General features: G+C 58.5%; 8 protein-coding genes across 8 annotated transcripts, besides 13 other annotated features; all 8 read left to right on the top strand.

Moving 5' to 3' along the window:
* Positions 1 to 133: 133 nt before the first annotated feature.
* Positions 134 to 150: a microsatellite.
* A 482-nt stretch (positions 151 to 632) lies between these two features.
* Positions 633 to 654: a microsatellite.
* Positions 655 to 826: 172 nt separating this feature from the next.
* On the top strand, positions 827 to 1,183 carry Tco025E_00739 (small nuclear ribonucleoprotein; the record flags this gene model as incomplete). The annotated part of the gene is made up of 1 exon (XM_029367679.1): positions 827 to 1,183. The coding sequence occupies one exon, from the start codon at positions 827 to 829 to the stop codon at positions 1,181 to 1,183; it is 357 nt and encodes a 118-aa protein (XP_029232287.1).
* Positions 1,184 to 1,285: 102 nt separating this feature from the next.
* Positions 1,286 to 1,344: a microsatellite.
* Positions 1,345 to 1,506: 162 nt separating this feature from the next.
* Positions 1,507 to 1,533: a microsatellite.
* A 20-nt stretch (positions 1,534 to 1,553) lies between these two features.
* Positions 1,554 to 1,584: a microsatellite.
* A 727-nt stretch (positions 1,585 to 2,311) lies between these two features.
* On the top strand, positions 2,312 to 3,223 carry Tco025E_00738 (uncharacterized protein; the record flags this gene model as incomplete). Its single annotated transcript, XM_029367678.1, has 1 exon — positions 2,312 to 3,223. The coding sequence occupies one exon, from the start codon at positions 2,312 to 2,314 to the stop codon at positions 3,221 to 3,223; it is 912 nt and encodes a 303-aa protein (XP_029232286.1).
* A 597-nt stretch (positions 3,224 to 3,820) lies between these two features.
* Tco025E_00737 (uncharacterized protein) lies at positions 3,821 to 7,249 on the top strand (the record flags this gene model as incomplete). Its single annotated transcript, XM_029367677.1, has 1 exon — positions 3,821 to 7,249. The coding sequence occupies one exon, from the start codon at positions 3,821 to 3,823 to the stop codon at positions 7,247 to 7,249; it is 3,429 nt and encodes a 1,142-aa protein (XP_029232285.1).
* A 419-nt stretch (positions 7,250 to 7,668) lies between these two features.
* Positions 7,669 to 7,717: a microsatellite.
* A 64-nt stretch (positions 7,718 to 7,781) lies between these two features.
* Tco025E_00736 (putative protein kinase) lies at positions 7,782 to 10,193 on the top strand (the record flags this gene model as incomplete). The annotated part of the gene is made up of 1 exon (XM_029367676.1): positions 7,782 to 10,193. One exon carries the CDS (start codon positions 7,782 to 7,784, stop codon positions 10,191 to 10,193), a length of 2,412 nt encoding a protein of 803 aa, XP_029232284.1.
* Positions 10,194 to 10,762: 569 nt separating this feature from the next.
* On the top strand, positions 10,763 to 11,359 carry Tco025E_00735 (Variant surface glycoprotein; the record flags this gene model as incomplete). Its single annotated transcript, XM_029367675.1, has 1 exon — positions 10,763 to 11,359. The coding sequence occupies one exon, from the start codon at positions 10,763 to 10,765 to the stop codon at positions 11,357 to 11,359; it is 597 nt and encodes a 198-aa protein (XP_029232283.1).
* Positions 11,360 to 11,471: 112 nt separating this feature from the next.
* Positions 11,472 to 11,530: a sequence feature (A-rich).
* Positions 11,531 to 11,537: 7 nt separating this feature from the next.
* Positions 11,538 to 11,569: a microsatellite.
* Positions 11,570 to 11,922: 353 nt separating this feature from the next.
* On the top strand, positions 11,923 to 14,367 carry Tco025E_00734 (uncharacterized protein; the record flags this gene model as incomplete). The annotated part of the gene is made up of 1 exon (XM_029367674.1): positions 11,923 to 14,367. The coding sequence occupies one exon, from the start codon at positions 11,923 to 11,925 to the stop codon at positions 14,365 to 14,367; it is 2,445 nt and encodes an 814-aa protein (XP_029232282.1).
* Positions 14,368 to 14,660: 293 nt separating this feature from the next.
* Positions 14,661 to 14,681: a microsatellite.
* Positions 14,682 to 14,804: 123 nt separating this feature from the next.
* Positions 14,805 to 14,825: a microsatellite.
* A 13-nt stretch (positions 14,826 to 14,838) lies between these two features.
* Positions 14,839 to 14,877: a microsatellite.
* Positions 14,878 to 15,489: 612 nt separating this feature from the next.
* On the top strand, positions 15,490 to 17,262 carry Tco025E_00733 (oxidoreductase; the record flags this gene model as incomplete). The annotated part of the gene is made up of 1 exon (XM_029367673.1): positions 15,490 to 17,262. The coding sequence occupies one exon, from the start codon at positions 15,490 to 15,492 to the stop codon at positions 17,260 to 17,262; it is 1,773 nt and encodes a 590-aa protein (XP_029232281.1).
* A 161-nt stretch (positions 17,263 to 17,423) lies between these two features.
* Positions 17,424 to 17,454: a microsatellite.
* Positions 17,455 to 17,740: 286 nt separating this feature from the next.
* Tco025E_00732 (uncharacterized protein) lies at positions 17,741 to 18,130 on the top strand (the record flags this gene model as incomplete). The annotated part of the gene is made up of 1 exon (XM_029367672.1): positions 17,741 to 18,130. One exon carries the CDS (start codon positions 17,741 to 17,743, stop codon positions 18,128 to 18,130), a length of 390 nt encoding a protein of 129 aa, XP_029232280.1.
* A 193-nt stretch (positions 18,131 to 18,323) lies between these two features.
* Positions 18,324 to 18,381: a sequence feature (GA-rich).
* Positions 18,382 to 18,715: the final 334 nt, after the last annotated feature.

The raw sequence follows: 18,715 nt of genomic DNA, 5'->3' as shown, positions 1-18,715 counted from the left end.
TTTTCTTCTCTCTCTCTCTGTGTGTGCGCATCACAAATTCAAAGTAACAAAGTGGGAACTAAACCACAAAGTAAAAAAGAACAAAGGAGGAAAGGGACACACACGCAGTCAACTAGACATCCACGTGCATGCGTATATATATATATATATTTGTTAGCTAAGGTAAAAATGGGGAGTGAAACTTGTGTGGTCGAAGGAAGAGAATGAACAGTAAACGGCTAGCGAAGCTAGGCGAGTGCCCCTCAACTGTTTTACGCATCTCTGGCACTTGCGTGCATCCCCACTATTATTGCTGTATATATATATATATGTACACACACACAGGCGCGTAGGTAAAAAAAAACAAAACAAAACTCATGCACTTTGTATTGGAGACCGACGGTTGTTTGTGCCTACGAGATCCAAAACTGCGGTACATCTGTTCTCCCTCCCATTGACATCTGTTGCATATATATATTTTTCCCCCCATTGCCTGCACACCGTCTGCGACGAAGGGAAGGGGGTGTAGCGACGGCACACACACGCGCGCCAAGTTAAAGGGAATTTGGCCCATAGATAAAAGTTTAATAAATAAACGACGTTGACCCGTTAAAACATCACTTCATCGTTTTTCTCTCTTGCTGCGATTCCCCGTTGTTGTTGTTGTTCTTGTTGGCCTCTTGATCTCCAAAAAAAAAAGACAAGGCAAACAGAGGTGGGGCGCGCGCGTTTACACCACCTGCCTTTCTCTCTACTCCTGCTTCTGATTTGTGTGGTTCGGTTTTGTTGGCATTGTTAGCGAGTGCCGTTGTCGGTGTGACCGCCGCCACTCAGACGCGTTGCGGCAATGGGCCGCGAGAGCATGCTGCACAACATCAACCGCACCCTGCAGATCACGCTGGACGATGGCAGGGAGCTGACGGGTAAACTCCTCGTGTACGACCGCCACATGAATGTCGTGCTGGGCGACGTCACGGAGAGCCGGGCGGAGACGAAGAAGATGAAAGAGGCGGGCATTAGTCCAAAGCGCAGTCTCGGGCTCGTGCTGCTGCGCGGCGAACACGTTATCTCCGTCACGGTGCTCGGCGGCGGCGCCGGCGGCGGCGATGACAACGGCGACGGCGGCGCAGCGGCGAAGGGACGACCGGCGAACTTTGAGAAGGCGCCACGGGCGAAGCTGGCCGGTGTGAAGCGGGCGCGGTAGGCGGGAGCCGCGCGAGTAAAGCAACGGGGGAAAAGAGGTGAAAGGCGGAACGGCGGCCAAGAGGCGCGCAGAAAGGACACACAACAAACTCCGAGGCGGGAAGCGTGCGTCTTGTGTCGGCGTGCGTTCTCCGTGTTTTTACGCGTGGGTGTGTGTGTGCGGGGGGAGTTGTGCCTGTTGGGTCTGCCGTCTGGCGGGGTCTCGTCGCAGGAGTGCGGCGAACAAACTGGAGAGGAAGGAGAGAGGAAGGAAAAAAGAAAAGAAAAGAAGAAGTGTTAACAGCATCAAAGAAACAAAGAGGTGCGGAGGCGAAGTGAGCGAGAGAGGAGGAGGAGGAGGAGGAGGAGGAGCGTGGGGGGGGGGGGCTATGCACGCACAGAAACACACACACACATACACACGCGTGCAGGTGGGCTGCAGCGAAAGTGTTGGGAGGCTCCCATCCGCCCTGCGCCCACCTGCACGTCGGCCGCTGTTTGCCTTCAGGCAGTCCCCTCTCCCTTTCCTCCCTCCCTTCCCCAAGCATGCCGAAAAAAAAAAGAGAGAGAAAGGAAGAGAAAAAAGGCGTGGGACAAGACGAACGGCGTGAAATAATGCGCCTGTGGTTGCGCGGGTGCGTCTGGGGGCGCGGCTCTGACTTTGTGCCTCCCTCCCTCGCTTTGTTTTTCTTTCTTCCCCCCCACCCCTTCTTTTCGTGTGAAGTGGCGGTGGCGGTGGCGGTGGCCGCTCCCTCGCTTTTCTCCGCTGCCCACGCACCCCGCCGGCCGGACGCAAACGGGAGATGCGTGCCGCACCTTCGCGTTCCTGGCAGCGAGCGGCCACGGGGCCGCACACAAATGCAATTCCTTCCCCCCTTGCTTGCTCTTCCAGCTCCCGCCACGGCGGCCACGAGCTCACTTATTTACACAGCCAAAGGGGCACGACAGACCGTCCTTTGAACCCGACGGGAAGAAGTTGCAACAGCCACAAGCGCGGGGGGGGGGGAAGGAAAGAAATCGCAAATAGACTACACACCAAAAAGGAAGGGCTGAGTTGCATACAGGGGCCTCTTCCACGCGATACGAAAGACGGCGGCGTCGGTTGCTGCTGACACGTATACAAGTAGATCGCAGGAGGCGGAAGAGGGAGATGCCGGCAAAGTACGGCCGGCGTGCGGGAGTGGGGGGCAAAGACGGCGACGATGCTGTCGCTGCGGTTGCCTCAGCCAAAAAGGTTGCTTCTGCGGTTGGTAGGCAGCCGCCGCAGGATGAGGTGGTGCACAAGGATAGGCTTCACAACCTGGACGACGGCGTTGACGAGCAGACACGCGCGCAGGCTGCCCAGCAGGCCGCAGAGGAGAAGGAGCGGCTTGTCAAGCGCATCGCAGAAGCCCCTCTGGGCTACACAGCCATTATGCCCAAACTCGCTGAATTAAACCTATCGAATCTGTGGAACGACTTTCTGAATACCATTCATCAGGACTTTGACATCTCCCCACTCACCGCCTGTCTCTCGCAGCAGTTAGATGACGAGGATGTGACCTGGAACCCGGACATGTTGCTTGTGCAGCTCACCTCGGAAATGCTGGATGCCGCCGAAAGCGGCGACAGTGCCCCACCTGCGCCTGATCCCGCGGCACTGGAGGCGACGGGCGAGGCACGAAGGCGGCGCAAGGAGTTGCTGGAGAATGCGGACGAGTTGCTTGCGACAACGCGGGGCCGCCGCCGCCGGCCGGGAGGCGAAGAAGAACAGGCAACGCCAGAAAATGTGGCACAAGCGCCTGCGCCAGGGGAGGCGAGTGGAGGCGGCGCTTCAGAAAAAGTACAGAAGCAAGTGGAGCGGGCACGCGGAAAAGAGAGCAACCGCAGCGGCAGAGATGCACGGCCAAAGGACCCTTCTGTATCCACTTCTCCAGCTCAGCACGCCCCAGGAGCTCATGCCTCCCCAGCTGTGGACGCCAGGCGAAAGGCAGTTGAGGACAAAGCCAGGGCGCAGGGTTCTCGTGCAGATAAAGCGGCAGCTGGCAGGGGCGAGTTGCCAGCCAAGACGGAGAAGAAATAGTTGCCACTGAGGCACCTACAGTGGCGCACGCATGCGATGCATCTCTGTATGCTTCTCCCTCGCCATTGCTCTGCATGCATGCTTCTCTCTCCCTGTAGATGCGCCGACGTGCGGAGGATGTAATGGAACTGAGGAAGGAAAGCAAAAACGAGGCAAGCCACAAAAAAAAATGCTCAAAAGAAACGGAAGTGATGTGCATCTCTTTTTCTGTCATTTGTCCCTCGGTGGAAGTTTTTTTTTTTTGTGTCTTCCCCTTCATCTCGTTTTGTTTTGCTTCCTCTGCAGGGACCCGGAGAACTCTGTGTTTTTTCTCCTTTTGGGTGCTGTTGTGTCCGCGCAAGGGTTTTTATTTTTAATTCTCCTCTCTCTGGCTGGGGCAGAGGCGGAATAAATCGCTGGCACAGAGGCAGAGCTTCGCTCGCACTCGCGCTCTCTTTCTCTCTCCCCCCGTGTGTGTGTGCGTGGCTGGCTGGGCAGCGGTTGCCGGCCCACTAACCTCCGCACGCCGCGCTCCCGTGAAGGGGGAATAAGGAAAAAAAACAGAAGAAGAAGGAATAGAAGCAAAAAAAAAAAGGGCGGTGAGGAGGGCGGTCTGCGATGAAGCGGGTGCTGGTGCTGAATGTCGACTCCTTCGTTGGCAGGGAGGTGTGCCGCCGCTTCTTCGACGCCAACGAGTACCTGATCGACGGCACGCTCTACCACCCCCACCCGGCGAGCGACGGCGAACGCACGGCGCAGGCATCGCACGGCCAGGGCGCAGCCGGAACTGCAGGCGTGGCGGCGGGGTCCGCGGCAAGAAGCGGCGCCGCCGCGCCGGAGACGGAGGTCCCGGCTGAGATGCGGCCGTTTCTCAACTCCGTGATGCCGCGTCACGGAGCGATTAGCGACGAACAGTTCCGCGCCCGGGTGCTGACGTACGACATCATCATCGCCGTCCTTGAGGAGGACGCGTTTGAGGCGGACTGCGCCATCAAAGTCCTTCGCGGGACACACTACGAGGTGGAGAAGACGTTTGTGCTCGTCTCCAACGTCCTGACGTGGACGCAGACCGACGCCCATGAGCGTCAGTTGCAGCGTGCCGCCCGACGTGCAGAAAGGGCGGCGGCCCGCGCCCAACGCGACGAGGAAGAGGAAGAGGAGGAAGAGGAGGAAGAAGAGGAAGAGGAGGAAGTAGAAAAAAAGGTCTGGACCGAGGAGGAATACCGCCAGCGCTACCCGGATGTCCGCTACCATCTCTGGCGGGAACTCGAGCACGCGGTGAAGCACGCCAACTCGGAGACGCTGCACACCTACGTGCTCTGGGCCGGGTTGCCGTACGGTGGCGGCGAAGACCTCCTCGCGCCCTACTTTCACGCCGCCTGGAGGCATCAAGAAGTGCTGCAGTACGGCGATGGGTCAAACTACATCCCCACCATTCATGTAAAGGATCTCGCGCGGATCATCTACCTCGTCGGCTCCTCCTACGACACCCTTGAGGAGCGCTACATGTTTGCCGTTGACCAGGGCAACAACACACAGGCGGATATTTTGCAGGGTATAAAGGACTTCATTGGTGGGACCATCGTCGTGACAGCGCCGAGCATTGACCGTGAACACCAGCTCTCAACGCCAACGCCAACGCCAACGCACAAGACAGAAGAAGCAAGATCGAGCCCACTGAGCATGGTTGAGCTGGAAAGCGAAATCCAACGGGAGCATGATGCCCTCTTGGATCTGGAGGCGCGGGAGAAAAAAGTGTTGGATGAAGTGAGGGAGGAATTTTTGCAGGTGCAGGAACTTGCGCGGCGAGAGAAAGTGCTTCAGTATCAGCTTGGACTTGGGTATGAGGCCACCGATGACGGTGGTACTAAACCCTTCTCCAGGGCGGAGCACGCACCCACAGTAGAGGCGGGACTATCGGTAGCCCCACCACATGGTCTGGAGAACTGGTTTAGTGCGGTTGACATACGCTGTGAGCCCGGTGCCGTACTTTCGTTGCTTGAGGAGGGGGAGTGGGTCTCACTCGGGGGTTTCTTTGCGAATGTGGACAAGGTTGTGCGGGAGTTCAAAGTTGTACGACAGTCGAGCCCCATGCGTATTGTTCTAACTGGGCCGCCCTTGAGTGACGCAGGGGAGGTCGCTGGAAAACTGGCGGAGCTATTTGGCATTCCCCACCTAACTTTGGCGAATGTGACGGCGGCCTACGAGCGACATGTGCAGTTGCTGCGCGAGGAGTTGATTGAGATTCTTTTGCTGCGGCAGTTGCGGCGGCAGGAGGCACGCGAAGAACGCCTGCGCCGCGAGTCAGAGCGGGCGAGGAAGGCGAGGAAGGCGCGTCGCAAAGCCAGGGAAGAGGAAGAGGGCGGGAAGGCGGTGGAGGGGGAGGGAGCCGATGAGGGGGAGGAAGAGGAAGAGGAGGAGGAAGGGGAGGAAGAGGAAGAGGAAGAGGAAGAAGCGGGAGAAGGAGGGGGCGCGGAGGGCGAAACGGAGGAGGAGGAGGAAGAAAACGAGGAGGCGGGTGAAGCCGCCGCGCAGGACGTGGACCCCGTGGAGCGTTTGCGCGCGACGATCACGGAGGCCATGCTGCTGCAGCCGCCGGAGGACGAGGAGGAGGAGGAGGACTTCAGCAACAACGCGGACGAGGATGAGGAGGTGGACGATAAGGCGACCGCCAAGGCGCAGCGGCTGGACGAGGACGAGCGGCGCCGCATTGCGGTCCTTCGCGAGGAGTACCGCTTTGCCACGCAGTTGCTCACACTGCGCCTTTTGAATGGGGAGTTCCCGCCGCGCCCAAGGGCCGCCGATGACGGGGAAGAGGAGGAGGAAGACGAGGACGAGGACGAGGACGAGGACGAGGCGAGGAGGCGGGAGCAAAAGAAGGGTGTGAAAGCGGACGCGGCGGAGGAATCACCGCCACCGACGATTCGTTATTTGGATGAGGCGATGGCTGTGATGGTGCGCTGGCGGCTGCGACAGGGGGACTGCAAAAACCAGGGCTACATCCTGGAGTCCTTCCCGGAGACGGTGCGTCAGGCCTGGCTCACGTTTCTCGCCGACACAGAAGAACAAAGGGAGCTGCAGCGGCCGAAGTTGCAGAGGGACCGTGACGCGGAGGCGGAGCCGCAGCCGCCTCCTGACGCCGGCTTCCCACTGCCTGTTCTCGCCGACATGGAGGAGGAGCAGCAGCGGGATATCTTGGACCTAATGGAAGGACGCACATTTGCCCCCGCGGAGGAGGTAATGGCCCCCACAAATGATGCATTGTTCCCAGATTGCTTTGTCGCCTTGACAAGTAGTGAGCTCGTTCTGCGGGCGCAGCGGGATGCCGCAGTTTTCCATGAGTCTCATGCCGACGCAATGCCGAATCTTACTGAGCAGTTCACGCGTTACATGACGCATAATCGCCCCGGTGCCCCACCGACGGAGTCACTTACCTGTTGGTTTCAAACGGTGGCAGCGGAGAAGGAGGATACTGACGTAGCGGGCGGTGGCGACGCGGAGGGAGGGGAAAGGAGGGAGCAGGTACCGCGAAAGGCATGCGTCTTGTTCGTGCCGGTGCTTTCCACCACTCCTGCGGCCGTGTTGCCAAGAACGTTTTCCCAGGCGACGATGTCCGAAATGGGGGCCTACTGTGCCTACATCCGGTGCGAAATCCTTAAAAACGTTGGCCTTGGCAGCTGCGGCCCTGTGATGGAATCCATGCGGGCCGAAGAGGAGTCGACCATGCGTCAGTTGCAGGAGCTCACTTATGAGCAGGAGCGATTAGATGGATTGCGCGCCGCCGATGATGTTTTTGCCGCCTTTGCACGCAAACTCGAGGATGTTTCCATGGAGAATGAGCGACGGGCGTTACGGTACTATCAGGCGAAGGAGGAATTAACCACGGCTGCCGGCATTGAAGCCGTCCCAGCGGATATGTACTTGATGCGGTATGTGCTGCCTAGTCTGACGCCGCTGATGGCGGAGGTGGTGCGGATGCGCCCAGAAGACCCGGTAGCTGCCTTGGCGGAGGCTCTCTTTCACCACAAGCGGCAGGTGGAACTCTGAGTTGGGCTTTGCGCAGCACCGGGTCCCGCCGACACTCCCTCTCCCGCTTTGTCTGCCTTTGACCTTCCCCTCCTGGGGCGGGGGACGAATTGTAACGGCGGCAGCAAAGGATGTACTTACGCCCTAGACGAATCTGCACGATGTAGAATGAAGAAAAAACAACAACGAAGAAGACGAACGACAAACTAAACGATGGAGGGATAGAGAGAGAAAAAGATAGACAACTGCCCTCACCCAGACTTTTTGTCGCTCGCTTTCGCCACTGTTATATATATATCTCTCTCTGTGTGTGTGTCTGCTTTTTTTTTCTTTCATTTTTCTATTTTAAGTTTATTGCGCTGTTGCGCCGCCCGACGTGCATCCTTGTTGCCTTTCCCATACACTCTCACTCTCGTCTGTATTTTCTGTGCGTGGAAGGTAGGGCAAGCGCGAGCGCGGGAGCGAGAGCGAAAAGGAAAGGGAAGCGAGGAGGCGAAGGGCCGTGGCGTGTCGGCAGCAGGCGGTAGGCAAAGCGGGAGCGGCGGCGGAGGCAATGGCGGAGCACTTCCGGAACCGCCTCAAGGAGCTTCGCTCACGCAAGGTGGCGACGGAGGATGCGGCCCTCGGCTCACAGGCGGCAGCGGCGGCGGGCTCTGCGGCGACGGTGGTGGCGCCGGTGACGCCTCCCCCACTCTCCTCGGCGGCCCTGCCGAGCAAAACAGCGACGTCGGTTCCGGTGGCGAATCTGCCGCCGCCGTTTATGTCGCCGCACGCCGCGGCGGTGAAGTACCGAGACACCGTGCGGGACCCGCTCTGCGCGCGGTTCACGACGCGGCACGCGTTGCGCCTCTTCGAGGTTATGCTGCAGGCAGCCAAAGGCGCCACGGGGCGGAAGCGGGCCCGTTCCCCGGACAATGCGGCCTCCGCGGAGGAGCCGCGTCACCGTGGCTCGCCGGCGCCGGGGCCTGCGCCAGGGGAGCCGGCGGAGGATGCTGAGGAGCGAGACTCACCGCGCCAACTTGACAGCGAACAGCCTATGCTGAGAAATCTTTGCGACGCCGAGAGGAGGCAGGACAACAACCCCGCCTCTGATTCTTCTTTCCCTAATGTGGTTTCTTACTTCTTGCCTGATATAGCTGCAAGGTGCTTCACTAACAATGAAGAGTTGGAGGAACGAGATGGGCCTGTCAATGGACAGGCACACCTAAACCATCCACAGGCGAGAGCCGGAGCAGACGTTGGCGGCACTTCACGTGGCAACAAAAGCGAATGCATTCTGGTCACGGGGAAACTGTTCCCAGCCTGCCGCTCGGTAAATGAGTACATTCCAAAGGCCCGCATTGCGCAGGGTGTGTACGGCGTGGTCATCAGCGCCATTAAGTCTGCCCCTGAGACGCCTCACCACGGGCACGAGGTGAAGCGGATGGTCAGGAAGTATGCACTCAAGCAAGTGAAGGAACAGTGGCTTGTAGACTCGCAAGTCGGGTTTCCACCGTATCTCCTGAGAGAGTTTGACCTCCTGCTGCGGATGCGCCATCCAAACATTGTGAGGGCCCGGGAGGTGGTGATTCTCGATAAGCGGCTTGAAGCGGCAAGGTACTCCTCGCGTAGTGAGGCGGGTGGTAACGGGGGTGGGGGCGAGGACAGCCACAAACCTCGTCCAGAGTCCACCGGCGGGTTTCTGCAAGGAGTGAAGGGGGTAGCCCCCAACACGAACGCTGCCACTCAGCCGCAGGAGAAGTTAAACGCGGATGGGGTACCCAAGCACGAACGTGGTACGACCCATGTAAAGGACGTGTATTTGGTTATGGACTACTGTCCCTACGATCTCAAGTCTTTTCTCTCTCTTCATAATGAAAAAGGGGTTTATCTGCATTTAAGTTCATGCAACACACACCCTGATGCCCCAAACAATTTTTTGTCTCGAGTGAAGTGTATTATGCAACAGTTGTTTCGAGCCCTGAATTTTCTCCATGATCATCGTATCTTGCACAGAGACATTAAAACCTCTAACATTCTCATTAGCCATGAAGGGGTGGTGAAGCTTTGCGACTTTGGTTTGGGGCGCCTGTACTGTGAGGGGGAGCAGCTGACTGCCAACGTTGTCACACTCATGTATCGTGCCCCAGAGCTACACTTTGGTGTGCGTGACTACTCACACAAGATGGACGTGTGGTCGCTGGGGTGCATCATGGCAGAGCTGTTCCTCAAGATGCCACTGTTTCGAGCTGAAGAGGAGGTGAAACACTTCGCCGCTGTCTGCGACATCATTGGGATTCCAACAGAGGAGACGTTCAGCGGGTTGTACAAGATGCCGGAGCTTCTGCGCATCATGCGTTGCCTCACCAAATACAATCGTGAGAACCATCTAGCTCGCGTGTTTGAGAAGTCGCGCCACGCCGGTGCGGCGACTCTGCCCGCGAGTGGGTTGGACTTGCTGCAACGCATCTTTCAGTGGAACCCTTTGGACCGAATCTCTGCCCGTGACGCGCTCAACCACGCGTTTTTTCACGAAGCCCCGCTGCCGTGTGACCCAGCGGAGCTCTTGCGCCCGGTACCGTCAACAAACGTGCCGCCTGTGCGGATTGGGGGGAAGTCGTCAGCGAGACGAAATAAAACGAGTGAAGTGGCGCGAACACCCCCGCCCGAGCCGCTGCCTGCGCAAACAGACGCAGTGCCGCAGGCCAGAGAAAAACCCGCGGCATCGCCGACGACGGCACGAGTGGCGTCCGTGGAGCCGGCGGAGACGAGCACCACGGGGGGCGCGGGGAGACCGCTGGGGACGGCGGCAGAGGCGGCCTCGCCGCCGTCGGAGGACGACGCCGAGCACGCGCTGCTGCGGGAGTTGGACGCACTTAAGGACGTCCCGAGCCCCGGCGACGGGGACGAAGCCCAACGCGTGGCGAACCAGGCCCGTCTGCAGGCGAATCAGGACCGTGACTGGGCGTCGTCGCCAGGGTTTTGACGCGGCTGAGGCTTGAAGGCGCAGGTGAGAATAGAGGGAGAAACGCCCAACAGAAAAGGAAAGAGAAAACGAAAAAGAAAAGGAGTGAGGGAGCAAAAGCAAAAAATGACCAAACAAAGAAGGAGAATAGGAGGGAAAAAAAGACAGGAAAAAAAACAAACTTCGCTATAGACGTAGTGGCGGTGCTTAATGCTGGTTCCTTTCCGTTGTATTGGCTTCCTCTTTTTTTTTTTTTGTTCCCCCTCTCTCTCCCACACACACACTCTTTCACACACACGCACACACATACTTTTTCTTTCTCCCTCTCTCTCTTTCATTGCTTACGTGCTTCTGCGGCGAGAGAGAAGCTTGGCGTCGTCCTCTTCCTCCCACTCCGCAGCGCCAAAAAACAGGCATCTATACCCGCAGACATACACGCATATATAAATATATTTGGGGGTGGTGGTGCAGGGGCGAGGGAAAGCGGTGCGTTGTGCTGCCATCACGCTTCTGCGTCTTGGGCCACCGCGGTAGGAGTGAAAAACGGAAGGAAGCGAGAAACACACCAGCGAAAAAAAAAGCAAAACAAGATGATCTTTGGCTCGGAGCCTCCGCTGTATTTGAAGCCCGTTGGCCGGCGCGGCCTGCGGCGGCACGAGGCGGACGTCCTGCAGCACTACCCGGGCTACGTGCATCCCGTCGTGCAGTTCCCCGAGAGTGAGGGCTACATCAGCGAGCACCACCGCCTGCACCCGTTCCTCACTCCCGCAGAGGAGTTGCGGCACGAGCGCGAGGTGCAGGTCGAGCGCCGGCAAGGCGTTGTCGCGGCGCGCCGCAAACTCTGCTGCGAGCGCGAGGCCAACTTGAGACAACGGAGGGAGGAGGAGTTTCAGCGGGAGCAGCGCCACAAGGAGCAAATGGCTGGTCTCTCGATTCGAAATGAACCCGGCGACGGGCGTGATACCGTCACGCAGCATTGCAGGACAGTGGACGCCCTCCGTCACTGGGAGTACAGGTCTGCGGCAGAAAAGCACAAGTACTTTTTGCGGCAACGGCGCCTATTTGAAAAAAACCATTCGCATGGATACAACATTATAACGGGCGGTGACTTGCCTTCAATAGTGGTTCCGCCCATGCCGCCACGAGCACCCGCTGCGGAGACGGCCCAGATACAAGATGAGGCCTGAATGATGTAAAGCTGCGCCGGCGAAGAACGGAGGCCGCATGCGGTGTGAGTGTATGCGAGATCGGCCTCCGGTATGTCCTTTTTGCTTCGCTCTACAATTCTGTGATGTCTAATTTTTGTTTTTTTTTGTTTTTTAAATTTGTTTTTCCTTTTTTTTCTTTTTCTTTTTCTTGTCGACTTGTTGATGTTGACGACTATGATGATGATGATGTTTTTCCGTCTTGTCTCTTGCTGCCGTTGAACAGCCATCACCGTCGGAGTCTTTTTTCAACGTTGAATACGTTCCTGATGTGTTTATATTTCACCGTGGAGTTTTCCTGTGTAGGTGTGCATACACATTTGCCATACACACACACACTGGCTCTCTTGATGTGACTCGACATGTTTGTTTCTCCACGTACCTCCTCTCCACTCCTTTGGTCTGCCTTGTTTGCATGCGGTTTGTCCTCCTTTAACTTTTTTTTTTTTGTGCCCGGCGCCGCAACGCCAAGCCCAACGTGCTCCGCCGTTTGACGTTGCTTATTGCTGACGCGCAAACCTCTGCGGGACACCGGGGGAGCGGCGATGGTGACCAGCAACCGGAGCAGCGGCAGCAGCAGCGGCGGCGGCGGGGAAAAGCGGCAGGGCGGCAATTTGTCTTTGCGCGCGTCCACGGGGTCTGCTATGCCGGGGATCTCCGCGGATTCACGGAGTGCCGCGGACGCCGAGGGGGTGCGTCTGCCGCGGGAGGATGATGCGGCACCCGCGTCCCAGTCGGATGGGGCCCGAGCGGGTGAGTGGGCGCAGCCGCACGTTCGCTGCGCCTCCGTACGGTCACTTTCGCAGAGGACAGCCGCAGGAGGGGCGAGCCTGCTGGACAGCGAGGCGCTCCTGCGCAGGAAGTGGAGCACCATTCAACGGGAGTGCCCGCTTAATCCACTGTCTTCGACCACGTCGGTGGGAAGTGCAAGCTGGTACCATGCAAGGGAGGCCTCGATGAGCTCCTTGACGCAGTTCGGCACCCCGCCGGCGCTGAGGGCCGGCGCGGCGGTTTTTTTCTTCACGCTGAATGAAGAAGAGAGCATGCGGCAGTCGCCACCACTGGAAGTTGTCGGCTTCCCAGGCGAGCGTGAGGGAGGTGCTGGGGACGGCGCCGTACCGCGCAACAGTGTTGCCGCTGCGAGCATCAAAGAAGACCTCACAGATCCTCAAGAAGTTGCAGGAATCGGTGCCGTGACAACACAAAAGGCAGAGTCGGTAGATCTACAGAGATCAAGTTGTTCGTTGAGTGTGCCACGGTACTCAACTTTTCTGCGGGATGTTGGGGAGCTCGCCGCGAGCACGCGTGAGAGTCACGGACCCTCTACATCAGATAGCCCTGGGCAACCGAGTAGCGGAAGGAGGCCTCCCTGCGGTGGTGGCGATATCATGCCGAGCGCTCACGACGCTGAGCGCCTAGCCACTTCGCTAGGCAATAATATCAATGAGGATGCGGACTCCGCGGATCACTTGTTTCGTTACGAGGTGATACGATTTTCGAAACGCCCTGGCAATGACGATGGATGTAGGGGTGGATTGAGTAGTTCCGATGATGACTGTTGCTGTTGCTGTGGAGTTGACAGTCTGTTTTGGTGTGGCGGCGGAGACCGTGAGTCGCAGACGGCGCTGCTTGTAGAGGATCGGCCTGGCAGACATCGCGAGGAGACGAGTGCAGGGCAACACCCCGGCCCTCAATGTAGACTTTGTAGGAGGCTGTTTCGTCTGTGGGACTTTGTAAACGCTGTTGCAGGTGACCTTCCTCTGGCCTCGGAGATTCTTTGCCTGATGAATTATATCGCGGGCATACTTGTGACCCTCGCCGTGGTGCTTCTGCTGGCGGGACTGTGGAGTGAACGACCCACCCCACTCGTGGATGACGGCTCCACATGCCATGGGACGGCTGTACCCGGATTCTTGACACCAGACACCTCATTTAGCATTTGCCTCTTCCTTTTTAACGCGTCACTGGCATCTTGCTTTGCCATTCGGGCGGTTCGATACGAGAATACAGGGCTGCTAATATGTCACTTCGTCACTGTACTGCTGCAGCTGTGCCGTGTCATCTACTTTTTGTGCTCGACGAGCAGCAACGACCTTCCGAACGAGGTGCTGCTGTATACGAAGGGTTTACTTAGTTTCAGCGTCATCCTGCTCTTCTCTTCGTGTGCAACGTACCGGTGGGTGTACAAGTCGTTTGGATGGGGGCGATTCATGCGGGGTATCACCCGTTCTGTCCTGCTGCGGCGTCACCGGCGGCAGATGTTTGTGCGGTCGGTCGTACAACTCGACGTCTACAGTACCATCAGCGGCGCCCTCACAGTGGCGTACACGGTGGACAGCAACGTGGAACAGCTGCTGGGACTAGCGCTTGCGCTACTTTCTTGTGTGGCAGCGATGCTTTACCCGACGATGCTGCGACGCCGTTCGATGTGGTTTCTTTGCTTTTTTTCACTAACATTGGCTTTCTCGTTGGTGTTTTACTGCCACGCCATCGGCAGCGCGGTGGAGCCGTACCTGGTGCGCGGCGCAGGGACCCAATTTGAGGCGAGTCATTGCTATAGGCCACAGCTTCTTAACTGCCTGCGCGACCTGGAGCTTGAGGTCATCTCCCACGGAGGCGTCAGTGGCGGCGGCGGTGCGTGTCTACCCTCGGCGGGGCATCGCAGCGAGTTCGTTCAGTTCGCCCACCGCAAGGAGAATTGCCTTCCGACGTGGAACGACCACTACGTGAAGGGTTTTACGCACTGCTGTGAGGTGTACGGCCACTGCCGCCTCAAGGACGCCGTGCGAAGTTACAGTGTGGTGAATCTCATGGTGCTGGCAGCCATCGTGTGGAGCTTGCGCGTCCTACTCGTCTGGTTGTGGGTCCGTTCCTTGTCGGAGGACGCGGAGGAGGCTGCGATGCGGCTTCGAAACCCCACTTCTGATTCCCCTGCGCCTCCTGAGCCGTTGCCCGCCAGCCCACGTATCAAATGCTCACCGTCCGCCTGAGCCCCGCCCTGGCCCCCTCAAGGGGGTGTGCGTGTGCGGTGTGCCGTTTTTGAGCTTCGAAGGGCGGAACGGATGGCTTTGCGAGGAGAGCTGCGCCAATGCCTGTGTCTATGGGAACGGAGGGTGGTCGTCTCTCGCCGTGAGCCCAGTAGGAGGTGCTGCAGCGACGACTAATGATGAGTTGCAGGGCACAACGAACCAAAATTTTTTTTTTGCCCAAATGGTGTATGGACGGTGCGTGGGAGGATTGAGGATGTTATGGGTGGCTTCCTCCCACGCTTCTGCGCTGCATAACACACACACACACACACACAGGCGGATGACCCTCCAATGCAGTTACGCTTGTAATGTATGCAATAAATGTGGATCATGTAGAGAAACGTACATGAGATGTGTCTCTTTGCAGGGCGTATTGCATTTTGTTTTTCCCCTCCCTGCACACACACACACACACACACGCCCTCTTTTTCTTCCCTCACTCCCTTCACTCTCCTCCCTCCCTCCCTCCCTGTCTGGCTGTTTGTTTGTTTGCAGCTGAGGCTTGCCGCGTGGTGGGTCGGCGTTCGCGGCCTCCCTGCCGTATCGCATAGTCCAGCATGGCAAGGATTAGTGCAGGAATCAAACGTGTAGACTCGCTTGAATTTTCGCAGTGGCTCGGCCCCAATTGCGTCGTGTTACTCCTCCCTCCCCTTCCTCAAAGACGGCCAACAAACGGCCCTTGGGGCGTGGATGCGTAAAGACGAAACAGGGAAACAAAGGCGTGTGTGTTTCTTCTTTGCTTGTATTGCTGTCGTAGCGCGTGCGTGTGAGTAAGTGCGTGTGCATATAGTTTCTTCTGTGTACAGGGATACATATATACGCACGCAGCGACTGGCCCTTTCCCTCTCTTTTTGTGTGCCTTTTCCACATGCCTTCGTGCCTACTTCAATGAGGCCGTGCCGCTTTCCTTCCGCTTCGTGGCATGCCACCCACACGCGCTGCAAACGTTTTATGCACCCCCTTCTTTCCTCTGGTAGGCGGCGAGCAGGGCTTTCAAGAGAAGGAGGACGCAGGCTGTCTGCCACTCTTTGACGCGGCGCGGGCGGGGAAAAGTGGCGCTTGGGGTGCTGCTGTGATGCGGAGATGTGGCGACGTTGCGGCTTTCTCTTGGGGCGGAGCCTCGACGACACAAACGCCGGATACGCCTTGCGAGCGGTGAGGCGCGTGGAGCGCAGGCGTGTTGCGAAGGCGCAGGCCCGGCGGGCCACCGAGGGCACCAACCCGTACAACAAGGCCCAGTACATCAATGCCTTTGTCGAGGCAGAGAGCGCCAGAATGACACACGAGCGGCTTATGCACGAAGGCGCCGCCGAAGAGCAGTCGCTGCTGGCCGTCGTGAATGCCGCCCGTCCAGCAGTCGCCATGGCGCCGGATAAACATGTGCTGCCGGGCACGACAGGGCCTGGCGCGGTGGCATTTGGCGCGTGGCGCGAGGCAGACCCCGCGCTGGAGCGGGCCTGTCTGTCGGCGGACCGCAATCTTCACTGCATCGTGCGAGGGGCGACAACGCCGCCGGCCTTTTCGCCCGAGGCCCTCCAACGCGGCATGCCCGCTCGTTTGGAGAGTGTGCAGCGGCTACTGCGGCTGCTCCACGCAAGTGGGCGTAGGCGCTGGCCGAGGGCGCGACTAAGCGCCTTTGCTGCTTGCATGGAGTCCAGCTTAGACGCGGCCTGCGGGGAGGATTTTAGCACCAGGCAGCGAGTGATGGCGGTGCTGCTTCATTCCGCTGCCGCGCGGAATTGGGAACTGGCGCTTCAGCTGTACCAGAGCCTGCTCTTGCCGTGCCTGCAGCAGCAACGACGGCGCTTGGGGAGAGGCGAGGAAGCCGTGACAGGGACGGATGCCACCACCGCCGCCGCTTCGACCCTCGTCGCCGTGTTGTGTGAGTCCATTCGCGCCCATCATCACGCAGGGTCCCCGGCGCGCGGCTCCGGCCCGTCATTCAACACTCTTGCAGGGCTGCTGCATCCCTCCTCACCGCCGCTACTGCCTGTGGCTGCCGCCCCGCTGTTTAGCATTCTTCAGCCAAGTGATGGCGCGACGTGGCAGAAGGCGGTTGCGCTCGCACAGCGGTTTCAACCGCGCGGGGCCACGCGCATGTATCTTCCTGCCATTGCGTGGGGTGAACTGCTACGGGCGATGCATCGCATGGGGGCATCGCTGGCGGAGGTGCAGGGGGTTGTTGACATCATCACCGATCCGAGTCGCACCAAGAACGCCGATAAACACATGCGGGACACTCATATCTGGAACGCGTACATTTCCGTCAGTGACTGGCGGCATGCGCTTGAGGTGTATTCCAGCAACTTGCCCTACTACGGCGTGAAGGAGACGGCTGCAACAAGCGCCGCACTGATGGAGTCGCTTCTGCGTGACAAACAGTGGGAACAGGCGTTGGATGTCTTCCGCCGGTTGCAACGGAAGGAGGGGCAACTCATCATCGGTACTTCCGGCGTCTTTACGGCCGTCTTTCGGGCTCTTGAACAGCAGGGCGACTGGCAGGCTGTGGCTGCGCTTTTAATGGACTTTGATCACTTCCTCGCGCACTTTGGGGTTCCACATGACTTTTGGCTCGCCTCACCGCTGCGGGAGGCGTTAATGAGCCCGCAGCAGATTAGCGAGGGCCAGCTGGTGGCACGGGTGCGGGAGTTGCCAGGGTGCAGTTATGTCTCCAGCGAGCTTGCACTTGCAGTGGAGTCTGCCCTTGTCGCGTGTAACCGGCGAAAGCCGCAGCAGCAGCAGCAGCGGCGGCGGCGCAAGCAACACTCACGGCACCCCGAGCCCGAGGCGCCTGCGGGGGCGGAGGACGTCTGTGACGATGCCATTACCGCTGAGCGGCTCCACGACCTCATGTGAGCGAGTCTGCCGGGCTGTTGTGCACCGGTGAGGGCTTTGGGTGCGAGTGTGCGTGGGCGCCCGCCACGGTCATCGTCGGGTGCATGATTCTTACCGAAGGGGCTGCCTCCCATCGTTTCTCTCGTGGTGTTCCCTCCTCTGATGGACGCTTGTTGCTGTTTCTCACTCACTCTCTCACACTCACACTCACACACGGTGTGGACCTCGGCTTGCATGAACGTGAAAGCGCCGCGGTGTGTGTGTGAGAGAGCGCGAGAGGCGCCTGTGGCACTAACCTTAAAACTCGTAATGCTCGTTGTAGGAAACATGCAGCGCGGCGTTCCGCCTCATTGCTTCTCCTCCTCTTCCCTGGCTGCCGCTGTGGCTCCGTCAAGGCGCGGATTTCTTGCCTTTTTTTTCCTTTTTTTTTAAATATCCTTTTTGCTCTTTCCTGTCCCTTCCCGCCCTTCAAGAAGGAAAGTTATTTCCCAGGCAAAAAATGACGGAGGTTAACAGTGAGAATCTGCAGATTCTCCTCACCAAACTTATGACGGACCGCTTCTGCTCCGGCGAGACAAGCGACCTCGACGCATGCATTCAGAACTACGTGCCACAGCAGACGGACAATAGTTGGGTTGACCAAAGCCTGCAGCGCCGCGGCATCAGGAAGTGCCAGCCGTACCAGGACGTGGCGAGGCGTTGCCTGGAGGACGAGAAGAAGCACGCGGCGGTCTTCAAGGCGGCGGCGAACGCGCCCGTTTGCAAGGATGAGGCGCGGGCGCTGAACCAGTGCCGACGCGTGCGTGGGCGCAATTGCGAGCAGGAGGCCCTAGAGATGCTGTACTGCGGCATGGTGTACCTTGTGCAGCGACAGAAGGAAAAACACTAGTCCCGGGCGGAGCAGGAGCAGGACACGCGATCCCTGTGGATGCGTGCCACGTCCACATCTCCCTGCACTCTCGCCGTGGCCCCGCTCCCTCCACGCGTGCGCACAGGGAGGCGACTGCGGGGCACGTGCACGTCTAACGCACTTTATAATTGAAGAGGCTTCTGTGTGCCCCAGTTAAAATGCCCCGCCCCCTTCTCTCTCTCTCTCTTTCTTTTTTTTTTCTTCTCTCTCTCTCCTTCTCCCCTTCTCTCCGTGTGTGTGCGTCTTGGGACCGTCGCCTCCTCACCCTCACTTCGCCCATTCACGCACGGCCCCCCCCCCCCCCACTCCTTCTACCGGAGCGTATGACTGTATATGTATTATGCTCTATACATGTATTAGTTTTTGTTCTTCACAGAGCGTGAAGTGGGTGCGAGGGGCAGACCCGCCGCATTTGCCCCAAAGCGGGGGTGGGGAGGCGTGAAGCGAAGGGACACAGACAAGCACCAAAACAACGGCAGCGGAGAGCAGGAGACCAAACACAGAATAAAAGGAAAAAGAAGAGGAGGGTACAAAAAAGAAGAAATAAACGCCAAACAAAAGAAG

The sequence above is a fragment of the Trypanosoma conorhini genome, assembly GCF_003719485.1.
Source record: "Trypanosoma conorhini strain 025E chromosome Unknown Tco_14.4_contig_00019, whole genome shotgun sequence".
Lineage (NCBI taxonomy): Eukaryota > Euglenozoa > Kinetoplastea > Trypanosomatida > Trypanosomatidae > Trypanosoma > Trypanosoma conorhini.
Note: the sequence above shows the minus strand (reverse complement) of the source record. Positions and strands in the feature narration are given on the sequence as shown.